Consider the following 22,763-nt stretch of genomic DNA (forward strand, 5'->3'; position numbering starts at 1 on the left):
AGAGCAAATTCACGGTTACAAAATTATAAAGAACTATTATACATTATGACATCTCTAGTATTAAATATTGCCTGCTTTCTTTAATATACTGTCTGTCTGTCAGTATTCATATCTTTGAATAATTCCTACACATATATCCTACTTTTTCTTCACAATGGACAGTTGTAAGCTTGGCAATTGCAAGTGCAAAGATACAAAGAATTGGTTACTGAAAAGTACAGTAAGGCATGAGAAAAGGCAACTGCATTTCCTAATCAAAGAAATGTATGACATGGAGGAAAAAATATAAAACTTGCCTACAATATTTCAGAAATACACATCCTTCAAATACAAATTTCTGATTATTAACAAAACATTGTTAAGCAGGAATTTATGTGAATGAAATAAAAGAGGGGGGGGCACCCCTATGTCATTATGCCATTATCACAGTCAATCCTAAAACATGGAATAATCCAAATTCAATTACTCAAAAAAATTATATTAATACAAGTGAATATAAAGAATGGTGGAATAGCTGTGTATAAAAGTAAGTACTGTATATGTGTAAAAGTAATATTGGATAGATCAGCAAAAGCAGATTCTGTATTGTATAGAATATCTTCTACATTCAAATTTCATGATCTGCTGGAAATCCGTCTCACGGGTTCATTTCTGATGCCTTTGTTATACAAAATTAAAATGTTACGAACAGCAGCAGGTTGCAAACTTTGTGCAAATTATATACATGTCCACATGACACCCTTGTAATTACCCAGCAGTTCCTCTTGTTAATAAAATCAGAAACAGAAACTTGTCTTCCATAATTCACCAACCTGCCATCTATTACTGCAAAAATTAAATACAAATAGTTCATTCCACTGCCATCGTAACAACAAAAATAAATCGGCCCCAATAAATAAGAAAAAGGGGACATTTTAGCTGGTTCCCTCTTGATTACAGGATGTACAGTAGAATGATAACTTCCTTCCCAGTGCTGTCAGCTTCACATATCTTTCTGCTCACGTCTCCCTCGCCCAGCTGGAATATCCACCTGCATTATTCAGACCAGGTCCTCAACATTGATCTCTGCAATGGGTTGTCTCCAGAAGCAGAACGAACTGAACTCGGGAAAGGTAAATGCAGAACTCTGCTCCTTATTTAACAGAGGGAAAACGTGTTCTACCAGCTCGCTCAACCTGCTGTACCTGGGAAAACAGGGAAGAAAAGAGCAAAATTGATCTAACATCAACTACATGTATGAATTTGGATGTTATCTAAAACATCTTCTACAATAACATGCAAACGCTAATATATGAACAGTGAGAATGATGTCAAAGAAGGTAGGTTAACAATATTGTTTTTCTACTTGAATCTGTAGCAGACTTTATGCAATGGTACCTGAATAAATGTATCAGGCTTTGGACCCTAATAGTGTAGTGTAGTCTTGGATAGGAGTATAAATACCTTTGCTAGTTCATTTTAAAAGACTTATAAAAAAATAATATTGTTTTTCATTAAGAATAGATTTACAAATCTTACTGGTACACAGTTTATAACATTCAAAAAAGCAATCTGTCATACATTTCAACAATGAATGTGCACTTACGAGGACTTGTTTCCTTTGGTTTGTTCTTGTATAAGTTCTCCTTTTGGGTTTACTGTAAATATTCTGCAGACAGGGACACCAACTTGCTTATAGGCAAACACATCCTGAAAAGAATAAAAGAGCTGGAGGTCAGAATAGGGATCTGGCCAGTACATGCAGCAGACAGAACAAAAGCAAGCCAGACGGGTATGTCCTAAGCTAACCCACAATGGAAATTAATCATACTTACCAACATCATGAAGTAAACAGATAAGATACACAGGAACTTCCTATTTATTCGGTGGGACAGATTTCCCACCCATGTGTGGATCGCCCACTTCCCCACACAGGATGAGGAGAAGTGACAAAGGATCAGTCTGCTGTGATTGATTTGTTGGGCCAAATTAAAATAAATAAATAGATCAGTAGATACTAGTGCTCCATACTTGTAGGAAGGCCAACACAATCAAGCAAATACAATCACAACAGTTTCACTTTCTTAGGGTGGTGGGAATACCAGGGCCAATAATTCTGCTGGTTTTGCGTGCACAAATATGTGGTCCAGACTTAAACCATTAATCTGACAGATGTATAGTATGGATGTTGGTTTTGCATGCAAAACTGTGTGGTCCAGACATAAAACTGACAGATGTACAAGTATGGCTCTTCTTTGCTAGGCTGTTTCAAGATATTTTTATGAATGAATTTCATTGTACAGAAAAAAAAATGTATACAATGAATGAATTCATAATTTTTATCTTTAATACAACATACACCACCTGGATCCTCAAAAGACATGGCCTGCATCTTCCCACCCCACTCCATTCTCACACCTTATCTCTCCCCTGCATTGGCGAAGTTATTCCCATGTCTTCAGGGGAACAGGTGCAGACAAGGGTTGCTAAAATTCACTCGGGACTGAGTGCAATGCCAAGCTTTTTGGCTGGCAGGCCTCAGGAATTGGAGTCAGTGAGACTTTCCAATCCCCTTCACATGAACCTTGATCTGGGTCCTTTCTGAGCCAATTCCTCAGTGTGTCAAAGATATCCCCTCACCCCCACACAAGGCACCCGCACTTTAAATTAACTGACTGCAAGCTATGTGTTTTTGACAGCCTTCCAACATAGCTGACAGTACAGCATGCTAATTTACTAAAACAAGCAACTCGATCACTGCCAGCACTCCTGAAAAGGTGACCCTCAGAGCAGTGTCAGGGACAGAAGCAGCAGCCATTTGGACAAGAGGGTAAGTATGCACTTACTGAGGTCATTTTGACACCGCTAACTTACAATCTCTCTTTTTATAGTATTGCTGAACATGAGAATCATTCGACATTGCAGAAGACAGTGAAGTTAAGCAAGCAACATTTGTTTAGATAGCATCTGAATGTTCCTGCAGTTGATTTTTTTTATTTCCCATTGTTTTAAATTTGGCCTGACTCCCAGTTGTTAATCTACCGATTCATTTCTCTAGAAGACAATGTTACTGAGAAAGGAAATACCATAGATTATTACATTAGCACTGAACACAGCTCAGTGCATTATGTTTCACTGGTATTTTTTTGTAATGTTAAAATGGTTTCTCATTACACTTTCAGGCAATTACACCTGAGAAAAACGTTTTTCTTAACTGTTCCTGCTACGTTACAATGGAGACATATGAATACAATATTTAGTATGATAAGTAAACATGTTCCTATTACAGCACAAATAATATTTAATGCCATTTAAAGTGAATTGTCACACCAACAATAAAAGCACATTTCCTATAAATAGGATAATAGTAATACTAATTATTATTATACATAGTTTACATAGTTGTTCATGTTGCACACAGTTTGCTTTGTTTAACAGCAGTTGCTTTAGACTTGTCATACTTCACAGCAGAGGGGTATAGCAAGAAATTCAATAAAGAACACTCAGCTGAATTAATTGTTCACTGCTTTTTAATCTGTTAGTAATTATTTGTAGTTAAATGCAAATGCAAGCCAATCCTCAGAGCAGATAAAAAAATTGCATTCCTCCATAATATCGTTTACCACGACCCCTTGACGCTGGGTCTGAACAGGGTTAATGCGCTGTGATGGGTTTTCTCTTTATAGAACAGACGCTGTTATTGTTGGCGCCGTGTTGGCACTACGCTGTATATGTCAACAACTGTTATTGTCGGTGCTGTAACAGGACGATCTGCGATGCTGGTGCTGTCTTTGTTTCACTGTAGAGTCGAGATACCGCAGAAAGAGCCACCAAGTTTACATGGCTTCGGAACAAATAAAACCGTGAGACTTACATTTGGTCGGTTTCCAAAGGCAGCATAAAATGGCTGTTTATTAGGATGGAATAAATTCTTGATATCGGTAAGACATTCAATCTTAAACTTTTCTGGCTTCTTCTCGATAACCTCTCTGCAGGAAGAAAGACAACAAAGGCATTGATGTGGGGTTTGAATTAGGTATAACGACTTGTTGAATCTATCCAGTAACCAGGTTAGCATATTGATAGCTTAGCGATGAATTAGTACTTCTGACACATTTACTGTTTATAACCAGTCCTGGCACAAGTTCAAGGTACACACAGCATACAAGTAACACACGCATCCAGTGTGCTAGCTTTGTTAATTATAACTAGTGGTTTAACTTTCTGATGTTTATTTTCCCTGTCTCTACTTGCCGTTATCATCAATAGGTAAGGAAAATCTGCACCTTAATTACAAGGAAAAAAGTGAGTGATTCTGATAATGGCTTAACTCATATTTGAGTGACAAAATGGGTCAAAACATGGTTAAAGGGACATCATTTAAACAATAAAACAAAATTATAAGCAACACTTTCAAGAATAAGATTTTTAGGAAGGCTTTTCTAGTTTTCGGGGAACAAGCCAGGTTACCTATGAAACGCTGAGAACAGGCTACTAGGAGACAACATGAGAGGCCCCCTGGGAAGGATGGTCCCGCGGTCATTGACCCAGTGCAGGTATCCTCTAGTCATGTCTGCCATCCCGATGGCCCGGGCAGAGCAGTACAAAAACTTGTATCCATTCCTATAGAGAAAATGCATACAATAAAGACACAAATACCGTACCGTAATACAGAAACTATATAATCTAATTTTTTTATGATCTATAAGTTTCATTCAGATTCTTCCTATAGCAGCAAATGTATTAAATTATAATATTATCATGCTAGGTTGGTTAAAGAAGTTTTAAAACTGTACATCTCAATAGGTAGTAACAGGAGAACGTGCACTCTGTTGTGCCGTGTACCTAAAGACAAAATGTCATGATAACTTTCTGTAAATATTTGCTACCAAAAAAGAAAGGTTGATACTCTAAGAAATAGAGAGAGAATATAGAGAATTTTAGTAAAAGGATTTTAGAACAGTTATTATTTTTGTGTCTGTTAAAAAAGAAAGCAGTTTAGCAAGTACAAATAGTGTCATAGTTTGGTGCTAAGATAGCATGAAGCCTTACATTTTGATTTAGCAATTATTACTTTATTAAAAGGTTGTTTTCATACAAAAACCTCTGCTATGTACTTGCCGGAAATGACAGCACAGAAAATGCTGTGTTCAGATCTCAGTGTCAACATTACGTTTGTGTCAAAATTGATATAAAGGAAAAATAAATAGATATATACATCTTTTTTTTAATCAGTGTCTCTCTGACTTACTCATGCACTGAGTGATACAGTTTAGCAATCCCTTGATGTGTCCAGTCTTTACCAAGCTGCGGAAGAATCTGTCCCAGAGCGTCCGACCTGGAGACACAGACAGCGAAACGTATTATGAGTGAGAAATATTTTAAATTAGGTTTGGGATAGCTGTGGCTACATGAATATTAATTTATTTCATGTTAATTTAAGAGGATATTTATCCATCCATTTAAATCCTTTCTTTATTTGTTCCAAAGTGCTGGACAAATTAATGTTATTGGTAAAGGCATATATACAATTAGATAAAAATGGATGAGAAAATCTGTTAGAGAATAAAGCTCATTGCTCCTTGGATTCAAAGATTATTACTGAGGCTAGAGGGGTTAATTTATTAAATGAACACGAGGGCAGTGTCTTTTGAAGGGATATGGTTTGCTATTGTTTGTTGTAACTTACTTTGTAATTGTTCCATCAATGTCAGAAATGATGACTTTGTCGTCCCAGTTCCAGAGATAGATAGTTCCTTCACAGCGGCATGTACCCTGATATTGAGTTGTGATACTGAACACAACGTCATTTGGGCCTTCTTTCAACTTCAAGCTTGCCTAAAATAAAATAAAAATATGTAAATTCTCTATCCAACTGAAAACAAGAACAGAGCTTTCAGGATGTGGGCGACATATTTTTTAATCTGCAGATGTTTATTTAATCTGGTTAACCACAAAAAAGTAATTTTAACAGATAGCCTGAAAAGATGAATGTGCAACTTGTATAATTCACTTGTACACTTCTCAAAAAATATTTTTTAAATATCTGACAGTGCAAACAAAATCTCACCAAAGATTAGACAAACAGATTAATAATAAAATCTCCAAACTGGGGAATCAAATTTAATTTCATGTGGAGACAGGGGAAGGTTATGATGAGCACTAAAATAAATACATTTAACATTTCAGTCGCTTTCCTTTCATTGTCAGGTACTGCAATGACTTTATTTTTACCCTGAGAATAAATAGGCATTGTTTGAAGATGAAATAATTATCTTTGATCTAAAATAGCTGTCTAGGTGGTGTATGTTGTCTAAAAATAGCTTCCTTACCTAAAATAGACCTCTTTAATGCGTGCTGCCAAACTCATGGATCAGGTGAATACAACTGAATGATACAACAGCTACATGAATATTAATTTATTTGGGGATCCCGAATCTACAGAATTCTGCAGAATCCAGGATATTTTCCACCCAAACGAGACACATGAACTGTGTACCTAACCCAAAGACGGCTACTCAAAAACAGTTGGCTACAGTTCTAATGGAATATAAATAATTGAATATACGGTTGGTTAATGTTTAGTAACTGGAAGTTTGATTGATACAAAAAAATAAGGAAATCTCACAATCTGATCAGAAGATAGTCGGAGTGACTTCTTGTAAGAGGTAGTATTTGCTTGGCCAAGGCTCTCAGGCTGCCCCATATCCTTCAGGGATGCATTTTTAATCTCCTTCGATTCCTCATCACTGGAGGAGTCCTCCCTCTTTGACCTGATACAGAGGGAATTCAAACTGTGTTCATTTATTTATGATTGGTTATTATATTCCCCTTTCAAAATGAATGATACCCAATCATCAACTGAGTAGCTGACATTTACTCATTTTTAATCAATTCATCAAGTCAGGAAATAGCTATCTAAGCACTATCAAGTGGAGCTGAAGTGGACAGCACAGAATGGGGGGTGGGGGAAGGGGGGGCATTTTAAAAGCAAAGAAAAACAGCTGCATAAACAAATCCTTTAAGCCTGACATTAAATTCAAGATTCCCTGGGGTTTATTATGTTAGAGTCATGTCTTTATCAGCTAGCTACTGATAGCACGAGCAATGCAGCCATGCCCATCTTCATCAGCAGATGGCATTGTTTAAGCATCACTATATACAGTACTTACAGCTGACAAACTAACATTCGTTACAGTTTTTCCATCTTGTTGAATGATTATCACAGGACAATCATATTTCATGAAGAGGAATTCCTTACAGATTGCAGTAGGTCTGTGCAAAGCAGATTTATGTCATCTTCTTAGGGAAGATACTGTCCCCTACATGGTCTGGATACATTAATGTGAAAAATGATGGAGACTTAAGTTTTTGCCTTCATTTCCCCAGGGTTTGTAGTAGTATTGGAGGCCTGAAGGTTATTTTATGTATGTGAACATGTATGTGAATCTTTTCAGAATTATTTCAGTTTACATTAAAAACATAAACGAATAAAAGTAACTAGTTCTCGGTTTACACGGTTACACTGGGAAACAGGTTAAGATAAATACACCGTGTGCGATTTCTTACATGAGAGGAAGCAACAGTAGTTGAGAAGGAGCCAAAAACCCTGTCCCATTTATAATATCTCTTATGGCTAAAGCGCAGTACATGTTGAAACTCAGCACTTAAAACCCCTTTGAAAGTTATTAAATCTTCTGAAAATGCTTTTTAAAATCGTGAAATGGTACAAGAATGTACCTACAGGGGCTGATTTTAAGACAATTTAATCTTTCTATTTTTAGAAGCTCTTAATCTTTCCTCAACAGGATTAAAATATCTGTTAACAAATAATACTCCAGCCAATTCCTTCTTTCTCATACCCATCATCTCAATTTAAAGGGCCCCACATGATTGCGGTATGATTGCATGGTTGGGAAAAAGAAATAAGGTGTGCTGTTTAAATACTATACTGTAGTTTGCACCAACTGAATGTTTTACTTAAAGTATGTGTGTTTGTTTAAAAAAGAACATATGGATATTGCAACAAATATGAAAGAAAGAAAATAAAAAATGTTGTTTGGGTTACGTTATTTCTTGGAAATCTGTTTATTTACAAAAAGTGCAGGCCTTCTTATTGGTTGGCATTTGCTCAAAATACTGTTAAAATAAATAGATTTTGGTTACTTGGTCTCCCAAGTAGCCCGTCGCACAGGGGGACACTATAGTCCAGATGTCATGTTGCTCTCATTTCTCCTGTGCTGTAATAAGGGTCGTATAAGCAGCATCCTAGGTAGTGTTGTGTGGTTTACCTCTGACTGGGGTTTTCCTGGGTGAGTGATGGGGTAATCCCACTCTGTGACTCTGGAGTCTCCAGTTTAGCCTCTGACTGTTCAAATAAAGGGAAGAAGGAGTTTTATTAATATTGTAGATTATCTTAATCATTGTCACAGTCCTATTTTCATGCAAACAAATCTACAATGGAAATAACTATCATAATAAATAAGAGTTTACAAACTGGAAATGTTTTGCCCAAAGGTTGAAAACTGATTTAAACATATCCATCTATTAAAATGTTAAAACCTCTGAATAAAATAAGTTTAATAACTTTATTTATGAGTGTGGGCATGTGTACATATGGTGATATTTTAATTACATGAAGCTGACAACTAAGGTTGTCTAAAGTTCTTTAAAGTTTGAAAATTAATGCATTTCAGATTGAGTACAAGTGGTTATATTAGGAACTTTAATAATAAATAGAAGAGCAATGTTTCTTATTGCATGCAAATAATATCTGCTTCATATATTTTGTTATTTAAACTACAGGGAAAAAAGATGACTACAAGATTTGTAGAGAAAGTGAGGATGCACTTACAAAGTGAGTAATTCAACCATTACTGTGGTGTCATTTCAAAGTATCCTCTACTGAGAACTGTACCTGTTTGACAGTGCTGTCCGCCCTTTTGCGCCAAAACCACCACCGTCCAGATTTCTTTGGCATCTTCTCTTTGACCCAGGCCTCTTCTGTAGTCTGAAGTTCACAAAAGATAAAAAGTGATAATTAATTGACCTGAAGTAATTTGTACACTTGTGTATGTTTGATGACAAAAACCTAAAGCTTCAAGGGGTAAAAAGGATCGAAAAGAGATTGGTAGAAACATACAGTGTAACATGCAAAAACTTACCTTTGGCAAGTTCTTCTGAAAAGCCTGCAAACTGAGTATCATGGGGGCAGCTAATGTCCAGTTGTAATATCTGTAAAATTAATAAAAACATACAGAAGTGCCAAAAGACACAAAAGACAAGTCATAAAACTAATTATATCAAAGGTTCTGAATAATTTTACTTTCCATGGCATCATGAAAGTATATGAAAAACATCTTTCAGTATTTTGGCATCTTAAGAAACTAAACTGCAGTACAGAGGGGTATGGATGCAAAACTACTGAATTTCAAAATGTACCTGTTTGCAATTCGTACTACCAAATTGGGATTGTCTATAATTCCGGGATTTTCCGCAAATTCGTAGTACGTGATAATATGCTCCATGAACTTTTCTGTTAGAAAAGAAAAAAAGACAATTTCATCACTACAGGAAAACAAGTTACAAATTTTGACCGTTTTATTTATCTCATCAAGTATTATAAATCAATATCCACCAGAAATTACAGTGATATAAAAAATAAAGGTTTCATTAGTCTACTGCAGGGGTCTGCAACAAGGTTTGGCCTCGGGCCAATTCTGATCTCAGGTAATAGTCGGCAGGCTGACGGTGTTTTTGCCGATAAGAGTGGGGGGGCTGACGTTGTTTTCGCAGATAATAGTCAAATATTTTTGATGGTGGGCCAGATTTGGGCCGTGGGCCGCCTGTTGCTGAACCCTGGTCTACTGTACTGTATCAATCCCCACTTGATCTCACCTTTTGAAATTTCTGAGTTTTCACTGAGCCCTCCACAGAGGGACAGCGTGACGTCGGGCAGGTCGATGGCTGAATCCGACAGGCACTCCGTCCCACTGTCCGCAGCTGCACTCCCGACGGACTGAGGAGACTGGGAGCCCGAGCGAGTCTCGGACTCCAGCCAGTGTTTAGACCCCGGGTCAGACTCACTGCAACACACAGAAGTCATACGCATGCAGAAATAGCATAGCAACTGGACCAGTGATTACAACTGTCTCTTAACACCTTAACGAGGAAGTCATCAGTAAAGTTTTTGCAGGAAATCTTTACAATTAAGGAATACAGTGAGGGAAAAAAGTATTTGATCCCCTGCTGATTTTGTACGTTTGCCCACTGACAAAGAAATGATCAGTCTATAATTTTAATGGTAGGTGTATTTTAACAGTGAGAGACAGAATAACAACAACAAAATCCAGAAAAACGCATTTCAAAAAAGTTATATATTGATTTGCATGTTAATGAGGGAAATAAGTATTTGACCCCTTCGACTTAGTACTTGTTGGCAAAACCCTTGTTGGCAATCACAGAGGTCAGATGTTTCTTGTAGTTGGCCACCAGGTTTGCACACATCTCAGGAGGGATTTTGTCCCACTCCTCTTTGCAGATCCTCTCCAAGTCATTAAGGTTTCGATGCTGACGTTTGGTAACTCGAACCTACAGCTCCCTCCACAGATTTTCTATGGGATTAAGGTCTGGAGACTGGCTAGGCCACTCCAGGACCTTAATGTGCTTCTTCTTGAGCCACTCCTTTGTTGCCTTGGCTGTGTGTTTTGGGTCATTGTCATGCTGGAATCCCCATCCACGACCCATTTTCAATGCCCTGGCTGAGGGAAGGAGGTTCTCACCCAAGATTTGACGCTACATTGCCGTCCATCGTCCCTTTGATGCGGTGCAGTTGTCCTGTCCCCTTAGCAGAAAAACACCCCCAAAGCATAATGTTTCCACCTCCATGTTTGACGGTGGGGATGATGTTCTTGGGGTCATTCCTCCTCCTCCAAACACAGCGAGTTGAGTTGATGCCAAAGAGCTCGATTTTGGTCTCATCTGACCACAACACTTTCACCCAGTTCTCCTCTGAATCATTCAGATGTTCATTGGCAAACTTCAGATGGGCCTGTACATGTGCTTTCTTGAGCAGGGGACCTTGCGGGCGCTGCAGGATTTCAGTCCTTCACGGCGTAGTGTTACCAATTGTTTTCTTGGTGACTATGATCCCAGCTGCCTTGAGATCATTAACAAGATCCTCCCGTGTAGTTCTTGGCTGATTCCTCACCGTTCTCATGATCATTGAAACTCCACGAGGTGAGATCTTGCATGGAGCCCCAGACTGAGTGAGACTGACAGTTATTTTGCGTTTCTTTCATTTGCGAATAATTGCACCAACTGTTGTCACCTTCTCACCAAGCTGCTTGGCGATGGTCTTGTAGCCCATTCCAGCCTTGTGTAAGTCTACAATCTTGTCCCTGACATCCTTGGACAGCTCTTTGGTCTTGGCCATGGTGGAGAGTTTGAAATCTGATTGATTGATTGCTTCTGTGGACAGGTGTCTTTTATACAGGTAACGAGCTGAGATTAGGAGCACTCCCTTTAAGAGAGTGCCCCTAATCTCAGCTCGTTACCTGTATAAAAGACACCTGGGAGACAGAAATCTTGCTGATTGATAGGGGATCAAATACTTATTTCCCTCATTAACATGCAAATCAATTTATAACTTTTTTGAAATGTGTTTTTCTGGATTTTGTTGTTGTTATTCTGTCTCTCACTGTTAAAATACACCTACCATTAAAATTATAGACTGATCATTTCTTTGTCAGTGGGCAAACGTACAAAATCATCAGGGGATCAAATACTTTTTCCCCTCACTGTATGTCTTGCTTAATTGATCAAATATGTAAACGTTTTAATTGCTATATATCAGGACATTTGCACAGTTAATCGGCACCTCAATAGCTTTCAATTTGTGAAATACTTTAATAATCTGCCCTCCACTCTTCTGTTTAACAAATATACTACAAATATACACATTCAATGCCCAGAACAGAGGAAAGAATTTATGTTTTTAGACATCAAACATGTCCATTTTGGAGAAATATGAAATGCCCCTCTGACTTTCTATTTCTTTTAAACAAGTTCTCTGAATCTCAGAGCAAGTAGTAGGTTTCACCAGATGACATTCAGTGATTTACTTTTCTCCTGCAATTCTCAGCGATTGTATTACTGAAGTTAAAAAAAAAAAAAAAAAAAAAATATTAACAATCACCTTTTAGGAAAGTAACGTGCAACAACATCAGGCTCCAATACATTTAGATCGTCTAAGTAGATGTCTTCCGGTCCCTGGTGCTGACTCCTCTTACGAACACCTTTTAGTGACAGGGGAGGGGAGAAAAAAACAACCAATATGATCTTATTTTTTACTTATGTTCTTTTCTGACTGTGTATATACATAGGACCACACAAAAAAAAAAAAAAAAATACAGTACATGTATAGCGTTACTTTCCCAGACCATGAATTCAAAACCACATCCTTCCTTTTCAGACCTCTCTCTACATGACTTTTACGTTGTCTTGGGTGATATCTTTGTTATGCAAAAGGTGCTCTTTTGAAGTATGTTTATAATTCAGTTCCGAGTTCAAATACAGGAAATAATGCAGTACTCCCGAGAAACAAATTCATGAAGTTGAAATGATTTGATCTACAAGACAAATATACTAAAATAACACTGTATACATTTGTATGAGTTTGGATTCCCAATGTGATAACTCCAAGCTTGCTTCTAAATTGGGATTGCTAAATTTGTCTTACCTTTCTTTTTAGAGGGGGAGTCCGACTTTGAGAATGGTTTAATTTCAGTAACAATGTCTGCCAGGTCCCCAACCTGCTCTACTACTGCTGCAGAAGAGCCAGAAGAGTTTTCCTGGAGGGAGGCAGTCACACTGACCACAGCTGCAGGGCCAGGGCTTATAGGCTGAGGCTTCACTATGGTACAGACAGTATCCACCACAGCTTGCTGCTGCTCCCCCTCCTCGCCCATGGCGTCCGAGCTGAGGATTACACGGAAATGTGTGTTTTCGGACGGGGTGATGGTGACGGTTTTCAGAGGTTCACACTTTTCTTTCTTGCTGACCTGGAACATAGTTTCAAGAACAAGTAACAGTGAATTTATGAACTTACCTAGAGTTGCAAACACAATGCCATGCCTGAAGTACCAAGCTTTTGTTTATTATTTACTAAATGTTTTCTTCTGCTTTCAACACGCTTCCTTGTAACTTCCATTTACAAGGAACAGCTGAAACTTGTTTGGAGCTCTTTACAGGTCTGCGTTTAAAGTTCTGTCTGTTTTTGTGCAGTGATACATTTATCAAAGCATTTATTTTCCCACAATTGAAACCTGTCATTGTCTGGTTTTCATGTTTTCAGATTCTTGTGCAATGCCATTGTATATGTCACGATTAAACATATTTCCATCCTCTTAATATGTTTTGCCGATTTTATTTTCATCATGAATATCTGCATCTCTATTTTGGGAAGGGGTGGACGATATGGCCAGAAAATACAGTATATCTTGATTACTAGCAGTTCCTTCTGAATGAGAAACTAACAAAATCAATATCCAAACTATCTAATTGTGGAGGGTTCGTCAGTGCTATTGAACACGTTGGATGTGACATGTTTAATGGTTTAATGAGAAGTTTTATATAGCATTTTAGTGTGTTTTAGTAAAACATTTAAATAATGTAACACAAATACCAAAATAGCAGTTAGATTGGGTCAGACCGTGAGATTTGAACTTATTACAGGGGAGGGAGAAATGAAACCCCAAAACACAGCAATATTTTTTGATCTGTTAGTAACTAAACGGTGCAAAAAATAAAGGTATAATTATTTCACCAGATATTTTTATATTTTTGTTAAAACACTGGTACAGCCATGATACCGATGTATCACCCAACCCAAATTTTCAGCTAAACTACGCATGAGATCACCATACAACAATTATGGCAACTCCCCAAATTTTATATTATAATGTGAGCAATACTCAATGCAACCCTAGATGTCTTGATAAATAGGATGTAAACACAAGGTAACTCTGGATTTCTTTTATATCCATCCGCACAAGAGGTTGAAATGCAACTAAAGCAGGGAGGCATAGCTCTGGTTCTTGAGGGCAGCAACATCTTCTGATTTTCTTTCCAGGACAAGTTCTTCATTATATAAAGTAAATAATCAGATGGGATAACAGTTACCATAATTTCTCCCACCATCGTCATTTCCCCACCCACATTATAATGATTTAAAGAAGCACAAAAAGCCCCAGGACTTGCACACTGATGTAATGCCAAAGGGATTGTTATTTTACCCTAGTTGATTCTGGAAACTCGCCCCAGATCCACTGCATATGGGATTCAGCCCTTAGGAGGTTCTCCGAGGGCTTCACCACCAACTCTGAGTCACTCTTTGGAGAGCAGAGCTGTGATAGTGCCATGCTGCAATTCAAAAATAACATTAACATTATAAAACAATACATAAAGCAGAGTCATACATTGTAATTCATTGTGCTGCAAATATTGTCTACCTTACCATCAGTGATGCTATGAGGTTGAAAGGGGTGTAAAAACATTATGCATGTTGATTTCATAATTAGCATTAGATATTTAGGGTTTGTTTCCAAGATGAAGCTAAGACCTAGAGGAAAATCAAAACTTTGAGCTCCCCATGAATACAAAATGAAAAACTGTTTACACTTTTTATATAATAGTTGTTGAAAGTAACATTTTGCAATAAAATAATCTGGATTAGGGAAAAAAAAAGTCTCATTTTAATTTGGGGGATAGGTGCAATCGGTTTGCAGGCACCTTAAACCTTAATAAATAATTTTTTTAAATTAAAATACAAACTTTAGAAAACTATGAACACAAATTAAAAAGTCCTTATGCTATACAAAAAAATATTATCAAATGATAAAAATGCTGCATGATGCATGTTACAAATATACCTTACTAGCAATTTAAGACTAGGCTTACAATTAGTTATTTTACACAGTAGTTATTGCAACATAACACATGTTCAGAATATTTTTGTTTATACTACAGACATATCAACAAGTAGTAACTGCTGACATTTTCTGTTGTGTTTCATAGGCCAAAAACTGATTTGCCCTTATTGAAATAAACATAAGGGGAACATCAATATTTTTCAGCAAAAAATACCTGTCAGAGGGGGACCAGTCTCCATCAGAGAATGGGTAGCTATCAAGGGAGTGAAGGATCAAGGGCTGTTTGTAGTCTATATCCTTTGCTGGGGTGAAGGAAGATCCCCTGGAGAAAACAGAAAAAATATCAACTGAAATCTAGTAGAGACACAAACCCTTTATTCTTCCAAAAATATACAAAGATTTGTTGTGAAAACTAGTTTCCTAAAGCTTTAATTTCAAAAGCTGACATTAATATTACACTTTCAGCTTCTACTGGCACATCTAGGTTTAACAGAAGCTAACAGTATGAACAATTCATATTTGTTAAGACAGGGCAGTGGGAACAAACAGATTACCTTGAATGATGAGGCGTTTGTTCTTCATCAGAACTGAGATCCATTTCAAAGATCTCCTCATTTCCAGGCACTGGGGTCTGGTCCTCTTTCCTCTGATCTGCTCGGTGCTTCTTCCTCCTGCGTTTCTTCTTCTTCACAGAGCCAATGTTGAGCACCAAGCTCTCAGTGTCCATGCTCTTATTGGTGGAGTTCTCCGAGATCTGAGCCTGCCTGTCTTCCATTCCAGAACTCGCCAAATGCTTCTCTAGGTTCCAGAACATCTGCTCCTCAGTTGGGATTGGGGAGGTCGCCAGGTGAGCTGGAACAATCTCCTAGATAAAGCGTGAATCAAAGGCCTTTCATTAGAGAAGGTTCCATGAAATCTAACTCACAACAAGGTTGACTCAGTAGAGACTATGGTATACACAGGTATTGCAAAACATTTTACATGAAGATTAATTATGTAATTATTTCTTGCTTTAAAGAACAAGCATTCAAAAGTAATCCTAGTGGTCATCATGCATGTTCATAACACTCATACAATAAAAAAAAACATTAAAAGCCTTACATTTTTCTTTTCCGTTTCTTGTACGAAGAATGCCTCTCCATTGTCACCCAGTTTCATGTGAAGCTCAGCAGGTTCGCCATTAATCTCTATGTCAATCTGTGAGTAAGAAAAAAAAGGACATGAGGGATTCCACAGCTATTACATTCATTTGCATTACTATAATCCCTTTTACATTTGAGTAAAAAGGTCACCTCTGACGACTAAGTCCTCTTGGCTGTTGTTGTGATTCAGCAATTAGTATATGGTTGAGCCGAGATGACAGTGTCACTTAATTATACCGGTCTCCTCACGCCAGTGGGAAAAATAAGTCCAATAGTGGATGTTAACAATACGGGTCAGAGAGAATATTGCCTCGAGGTTTTAAAGTGCTCTTTCGTTTAACTGCAAATGCATCAGAATGCAGTTGTCATAATCTAATGCCAATTCATATTTGCAGAGCTATAACAGATTTCACACTAGTTTACACTTCATGTTTTATCAGTTTTGACTGATGTATAGATGTTCTCTATATACGCCTAATCTTGATGAGGAGAATCTTCAGTAGATTGAAACATTAATCTATTGGTGGGTTAAATAAAACTTGTGTGAAGTATGTAAGTGTGGGTATTATTCTATACAATCATTATTTATAGACACATACAAAATAGAAGAATGTGGTATACTGAATATGTTCTAATATTTTAAGTATGCAAAAAAAAAAAGCATTGTTGGAATCAGAAGCAGCAGACATGCAGATAAATCGCCAAGCCTATTTCAACAAATTCTCAATAGATTGCAATAAGTCAAAATACATAAAATGCATCCAGTTTTCTTTCGCCGTAACAAGGATTTCTTTAAATGTCACTGTTGTGCTTCTATCACAGGACAATACCACTTACTACATATCATTTTTGAGAAGCATTTGCAAGCTAGGAATAAACAGATAACGAGATAGAGTAATAATGTCTGTTAAATAACAGTATGATAGTACAGGGATAACAACCCAAAACTGCAAAGGGTGTGCAAACACTTGCCCAAGACTGTAAACTTATCCTATGCATTATATAAAATTAAGTCTACCAAGTGCATAGGAAATATATCTAATGCAAATATGACCTCATATAGTGGTCTCTGAATAACAGTAAATGTAGTATGCAAAATGAGTTCATCTTCTGTTGCAATTTAAACAGGTGTCTAAAGTATACTTAAATGTAATTATCCTAAGCTCTGTAGATTGTTGCTTAATCTCTGGGAAATAAATATTTCTAAATAAAACTACTTTTTAGGATCTCTGATCTCCCTGTGTCTGCGTGCGTGTGTGTGCATGTGTGTGTGTACAAACATTAACCAAAAAGCAAACTTTACTTGAATATTACATTTGATATTTCAAACATTTGCCTATAAACAATACAGACGACTTAACACTTAATTAGAACATTTTATTTGCCTGATGATTTAATACCCCAGCTCTATTTACAAATACTTTATTTTCCTACTGTTCTCTACAGAGATTTGTTTCTTTAAGAACCATTACAGCTTTATTTTGTCGTTGCTAAGCAATTTATGACCAGAGTTGATTCACATGAATGTTAATGGCTCCGCAACAAGGCAGAAAGCTTTCACTGTTTCCATCTTAAAGGGCCTTCTGGAGTTTAAATACATTTTGAAAACAATATAAAGAATGAGCAATTATGGAATTATGGAATTGAGGTGCCCTGTGCGAGTCCCTTCTGTGTTCCTCTTACATTATAACACTAATTTAATGATACAGAATGGTAGAGCAATCTGCTCAGTTTTAGTTTATGATTTCTGACACAATTTTTACATTTTGTAGGTCTCTCTTGCTCTCTCTGCATAACATGAATAGGCCAGGTTCAGTGCAGAATCTGTGCAGTTGAATTACAGAAAACATTTTATTATATAAAACATTTTCATCCAAGGCTATAGAGAACAAATGACAAAGATAAAGTTTGGGGTACGTTAGTAACCTCACTGATGTAATTTAATTGCCCAGCAAACATATCGTCTATATGATAGTATGCTCTTTTGAAAAACTTTAGATGAGTCTTCCCGACTGTCCATCTCCGAAGCGCTTTGTTATGGTTGAATTAACTTCTTTGATATTATTCAGATTCATTCCCTGAAATTTCCTTGTTCACCTGTCTATTGAGGGGATATTTTCTCCCTATCAATAATGCTACTTCAAAGAGTTTTAGTCCAGTTTACCAGTTTCTATAATTCATAAATCCTGTGATGCCTTTTTCTTGATATAGCATTGCCACATTTAAATTTGAAAACTGAATATCAAAGAATAAGCAATCACTACACTCAGTCACTCAAATAAATGTATTATAGTCAAAGTAATACTTGTTCTAATACTTTAAGATCAGTAAATTTATGATTTTTGCAGATGGTTTCTGGCACTCAGACTTTCTTCTTTTACTACTTATTTTTAAACACAGAAAACATAATAATTTAAATCTGAGCTAAAACCCTTGCAAGAAAAAAAGTCAATATTTTTCAACCAGCAGTTTAGTGGAAGTTGCTGGAACCCACTGTCTTTCACCTTTGACAGGGACAAGTCGTTACACTGCTACACGCAATCCCTGAAGTAACTGGAAAAGGTGCATGGACCAGAAAATTCTGCTTCATGAGCTACAAAACTGTAAAATAATTGAGGTTTTTGGATATAAGAAAATGAATTTAAACTTTTATTTATTTTCAAACATAGAAGATATATTTTGCTTTTCTTAAACCTTATAAACTAAACAATGTTTTGTGTTGCAATTCTATACAGTAGAGAACATGTCCAGAATAAATTTACAAAGGAGTTTTCTAGAGCCTGCACAATGCTTGATTTGTGATTGACAGCATCCAGTATCCTCTAAATGCAAAATCCAAAGCTTAAACGAGGACCAAATTAATCTCTAGAGCTTTTGATATTGGCTGCTTGTATGTACTCAACATGCACTATAACATCTGCATAAGCGGTGGTCTCTTGTGGTTTGTTATATATTAGGCACAGAATGTTTTGAAACATTCTTTTATATTGGAATAAAACTGAAAATTGGGTTCAATTATTTTGAAATGTACAAACATGAAGAACAAAACTGTGACCTCTGAGTTCATAGTAGTACATGCAACAATGAATATGAATATTGCCAGCAGCTATTTGCTTTTGTAGTTATTTATGATTTATTAAAGACAGATCCTCTTAAGTATTACAAGCTACTCCCCCTACATTAATTGTGCTGTACCGGAATTATATATACATAAATTGCATCACACTGAGCAACCATTTTTTCTTTCTTGTTTGAAGACAAAAACTGAAATCTGTTGCCATAGAAACTCAGCAGGGTCCTGACGTTCTCACTAACACCAAGGATTTTCAGCCGTGCTTTCACTGAAACCCTGCTTCCTCTGAAGGATATATGAGGATGTGGAGCTACATAATTGAAACACCTACGCGCCCAGAAACTGAAATAAACTCGAATTTTGGTCAATAGGCTCAAACGTCAATGATAAGTCAGACAAAATGTAAACTTAGAACAAAGAACTCAATAAACTACATACGGCATTACATAAGCTATATGCATAATTTATATCAGATGGAAAAATATTTAATTAGTAGTAAAGGTCACAAGTATTATGCCATAATACAGAACAGTAAATGTCAGCATAGGAAACAGGCTGGTCTTCATTGGATTGGGAAGCCTTTGCAAATTGTGGAGACGGCCGTTTAGTTTCTCCACATGATCTGGGGACACATTTAACAACCAGCACTATCAGTAGTCTGAAAGGCTAGGAAATACAATACAATAAAATTAATTCCATGATGATTCACAAAGCAAATTATGAAAAACACGCAAAACTTTATCTGTGAATATTCAAATGAATGTCACACTTTCAGAAGTCAAACAAATTAAAGTATCATTTAAGCCTGAGAACAAAATAAATAGTAAGTTCCCAGGAACCCCTGCACTGTGTAGGAGGATCTAAAATATGAACTACTGAACAGGAACCAAGACTAAATTATTTTCCTTTTCTTTTCTACCCACCACTTTCTCCTTGGAGCGCAGGACCCCCAGCTTTCCAAAACGCACATGAAAAGGGGAGCACTGGTAAGAGCCATCTCTCTGTTGGACGACGACAACGTCAATGCAGCCGGACAGGGTGGCCTGGTTGATGCCTTTGTACAGCTCCTTCACCGTCACCAACACTTGGCCAGCCAGCTGACCCACGTAGTTCATGGTCTCAATCTGAAACAACCAAAAACAAACCACATCAAAACTGGTGCCCATAGAATAAATATAACAAAGTGTTAATATCTCAGTGACAGCTTTATGAGCAGTTATAAGAAAATAAGAAAGTTTACAAACGAGAGGAGGCCATTCGACCCATTGTGCTCGTTTGGTGTCCATTAATAACTATTAGTTATTTTTAAATGTTCCCAAATTGTCGCTTAAACCACATCGCTGGGGTGTTTGTTCCAGATTGTGATGCCTCTCTGTGTGAAGATGTGTCTCCTGCTTTCTGTCTTGAATGCCTTGAAGCCCAATTTCCATTTGTGTCCCCGGGTGCGTGTGTCCCTGCTGATCTGGAAAAGCTGGTTTGATGTGGTCGATGCCCTTCATGATTTTGAAGACTTGGATCAAGTCCCCACATAGTCTCCTCTTTGCCTTTATTTAGCCCATCATATATTAGGACAAACAATGACAGGACTATGTTCACATTCATCATCAGAAGGGACCTTGTGACCCCTGACACTATGACACCTTCTAGGAAAAGCATTTTCCATAGCTTCCAAAAGGACAGGCGTTTGAAAAAGCAGCTTTATTTTTAAATGGTTCTGCAGAATGCAAACGTTTGAAAAAAATGTAATCATATTCAGCCACTAGGAGATCCTGACAAATAAGCAGAGGTAGTTAATATTATACCAACAGGGTCATATGAACCCTTTAAAATCCCTGATATGAATCTCAAACCTTTCCCTGCAAAAAACTGGGTAGCCACTGGGTGTTTGGTGTAAGGAATTTGTAGCCCTGGTCAACAGAGTCATTTTAGGGAGATATTTTAAATACTTTTTTTGAAGAATTGTATGGTGGGGAACGTGTTACAGACATCTATAACCCTTTGTGTAAAGTGACTGTAGTCCTTTTATTTGTTATGCACTTCTGGTTTGTAGCTATGTGTGGTGGTTGTGTGCTATTCCTTCCCTGGACCATAAGGGCCTATTTTCTAAAGACCTCCTAGGCTTACTGGCTGGCCTTCAAATTGTGAAAGTGCAGTCTGCCACAAAGCCTGTGATTTGAAATGCAATGAAGCACCTTGTGTTGCCCTGGTAAGATAGGGGTTAAGGCCTGGAAAGGGATAGATTTGATGTATCTTCCTGTCAGAAAACATAATAATTTTCATCACACAAAAAAGGCAAAAATAAGTAATTTAAAAGTTTCTACTCCCTTAATGACAAAAGAAGAAAAAAATGTTACTATTTTATAACATGTCTAAATAACAGGAAAGATGCTGGTGAGTGGTAATAAGTAGTATATTTTTGTCAACCTATCCAAAATGTCAGTGAAAACATGTTATGCCTTAAACCTTCCAAATTGTGCAAGGAAAATGTATTAGAGATACTGTTTGACATTCCTGGAAAAATTTAACTGGTCTTTATTAGAGCCAGACTGATATTTCACAAGACCTTTATAAAAACTAAGAAGAGCTAAATAGTAAATCATTGAAAATGTCACAAAAAATACAGGTTTCACTAGCTTGAGAAGCTGTAAACATTTCCCAGGATTGAGAGGACCCGAGCATAATAGTATGTTGTTTTTTTAGTTGAAGGCACTTTACATCATCTTGTTTGGCAGCCAGCCCTCTCTCTCTTATCTCTCCTTTTGCACTCACCATTACAGCTGTCAATAGGATTGAAACTGCAGCTCAGTGAGTATGCCATTTCCATGCTATAGTCTATGTTTTTAAATGGCTGTCACTGATTACTGTATCTCACTCGCTTCTTCAGTCTAGGTTGGCGAAAGCACCCTTTTTTCACTAGGAACTCACTATCAAAGTGAAAGCGTAAGAATAATACCACCATGTTTGGAATAACAATGCTTGTGTGTTTCAGTTTCACTGTAACAAAATCATTTTACAGTGATCTGTGCTACTTGAAATTATTAGAAACAAATTTCTCCCCAAACTTGAACACGATATTAGATATTTCTGCAGAAAAATAACTTTACAAATGGAACATCCTTTCCAGTACACATATCCATATATTTGAAAGGTATTAAGCCTACATTTAGTATATATTTGGAGATTAAAAATATTTCTGATACTTGAAGACTATATAGTTTCTACAATATGTTATACACTTTTATAAAAACAACAAAACAAAATACACTAAACCAAAAAATTCAGGAAAAATCTAATTTTCTGAATGAGAGCACCTTTACCAGCAGACCAAGAACATTAGCAAATGCCTGGCCTACATTAAAAATAAGTCCTAAAGGCTCCAGGGAGACCACATAAAAATATACACCAGGATAACTGTCCTCGCTAATACTTTAGGAAAAGAGTAAAACATAAGAAGTCCTGCCCCTGTACCACAAGATTTAGCTATTCTGCATTGTTTATTTCAAATGAACATTAAAGGGACTACAAGGCACTGTTGCTACAAAGCTGCTGTAATTAAAACAGTTTTTGGCAGAAAGCAAGAATAAAAAGGCTTTCAAAAGCAAAAACACAGTTTTGAAAAATACTAGGTTAATACAGTAT

General features: G+C 36.9%; 1 protein-coding gene and 1 long non-coding RNA gene across 4 annotated transcripts in view; one reads left to right on the forward strand and one right to left on the reverse strand.

The window, feature by feature from the left end:
• Window positions 1-32: 32 nt before the first annotated feature.
• The window catches only part of lpin2 (lipin 2), a 37,195-nt gene continuing 14,464 nt past the window's right edge, over window positions 33-22,763 (reverse strand). For all 3 annotated transcript variants that reach the window (XM_066723423.1, XM_066723425.1, XM_066723422.1), the window contains exons 2-20: window positions 20,048-20,248; window positions 16,011-16,106; window positions 15,464-15,774; window positions 15,124-15,231; window positions 14,274-14,400; window positions 12,719-13,040; window positions 12,176-12,275; window positions 9,877-10,064; window positions 9,421-9,514; window positions 9,144-9,213; window positions 8,897-8,989; window positions 8,271-8,347; window positions 6,608-6,752; window positions 5,669-5,817; window positions 5,231-5,317; window positions 4,450-4,602; window positions 3,854-3,968; window positions 1,586-1,689; window positions 33-1,184 (exon numbers count right to left, since the gene is read on the reverse strand). In XM_066723423.1, coding sequence (XP_066579520.1) covers window positions 1,040-1,184; window positions 1,586-1,689; window positions 3,854-3,968; window positions 4,450-4,602; window positions 5,231-5,317; window positions 5,669-5,817; window positions 6,608-6,752; window positions 8,271-8,347; window positions 8,897-8,989; window positions 9,144-9,213; window positions 9,421-9,514; window positions 9,877-10,064; window positions 12,176-12,275; window positions 12,719-13,040; window positions 14,274-14,400; window positions 15,124-15,231; window positions 15,464-15,774; window positions 16,011-16,106; window positions 20,048-20,239 — 2,676 coding nt within the window. In that variant the 5' untranslated portion in view covers window positions 20,240-20,248 and the 3' untranslated portion in view covers window positions 33-1,039. The remainder of the gene's footprint in view (window positions 1,185-1,585; window positions 1,690-3,853; window positions 3,969-4,449; window positions 4,603-5,230; window positions 5,318-5,668; window positions 5,818-6,607; window positions 6,753-8,270; window positions 8,348-8,896; window positions 8,990-9,143; window positions 9,214-9,420; window positions 9,515-9,876; window positions 10,065-12,175; window positions 12,276-12,718; window positions 13,041-14,273; window positions 14,401-15,123; window positions 15,232-15,463; window positions 15,775-16,010; window positions 16,107-20,047; window positions 20,249-22,763) is intronic.
• LOC136770811 (uncharacterized) lies at window positions 2,721-12,855 on the forward strand. The gene is made up of 3 exons (XR_010822296.1): window positions 2,721-2,809; window positions 8,785-8,836; window positions 12,731-12,855. It is a non-coding gene; the product is annotated as an uncharacterized LOC136770811 (long non-coding RNA).

This window comes from Amia ocellicauda, chromosome 2 (assembly GCF_036373705.1).
Source record: "Amia ocellicauda isolate fAmiCal2 chromosome 2, fAmiCal2.hap1, whole genome shotgun sequence".
Lineage (NCBI taxonomy): Eukaryota > Metazoa > Chordata > Actinopteri > Amiiformes > Amiidae > Amia > Amia ocellicauda.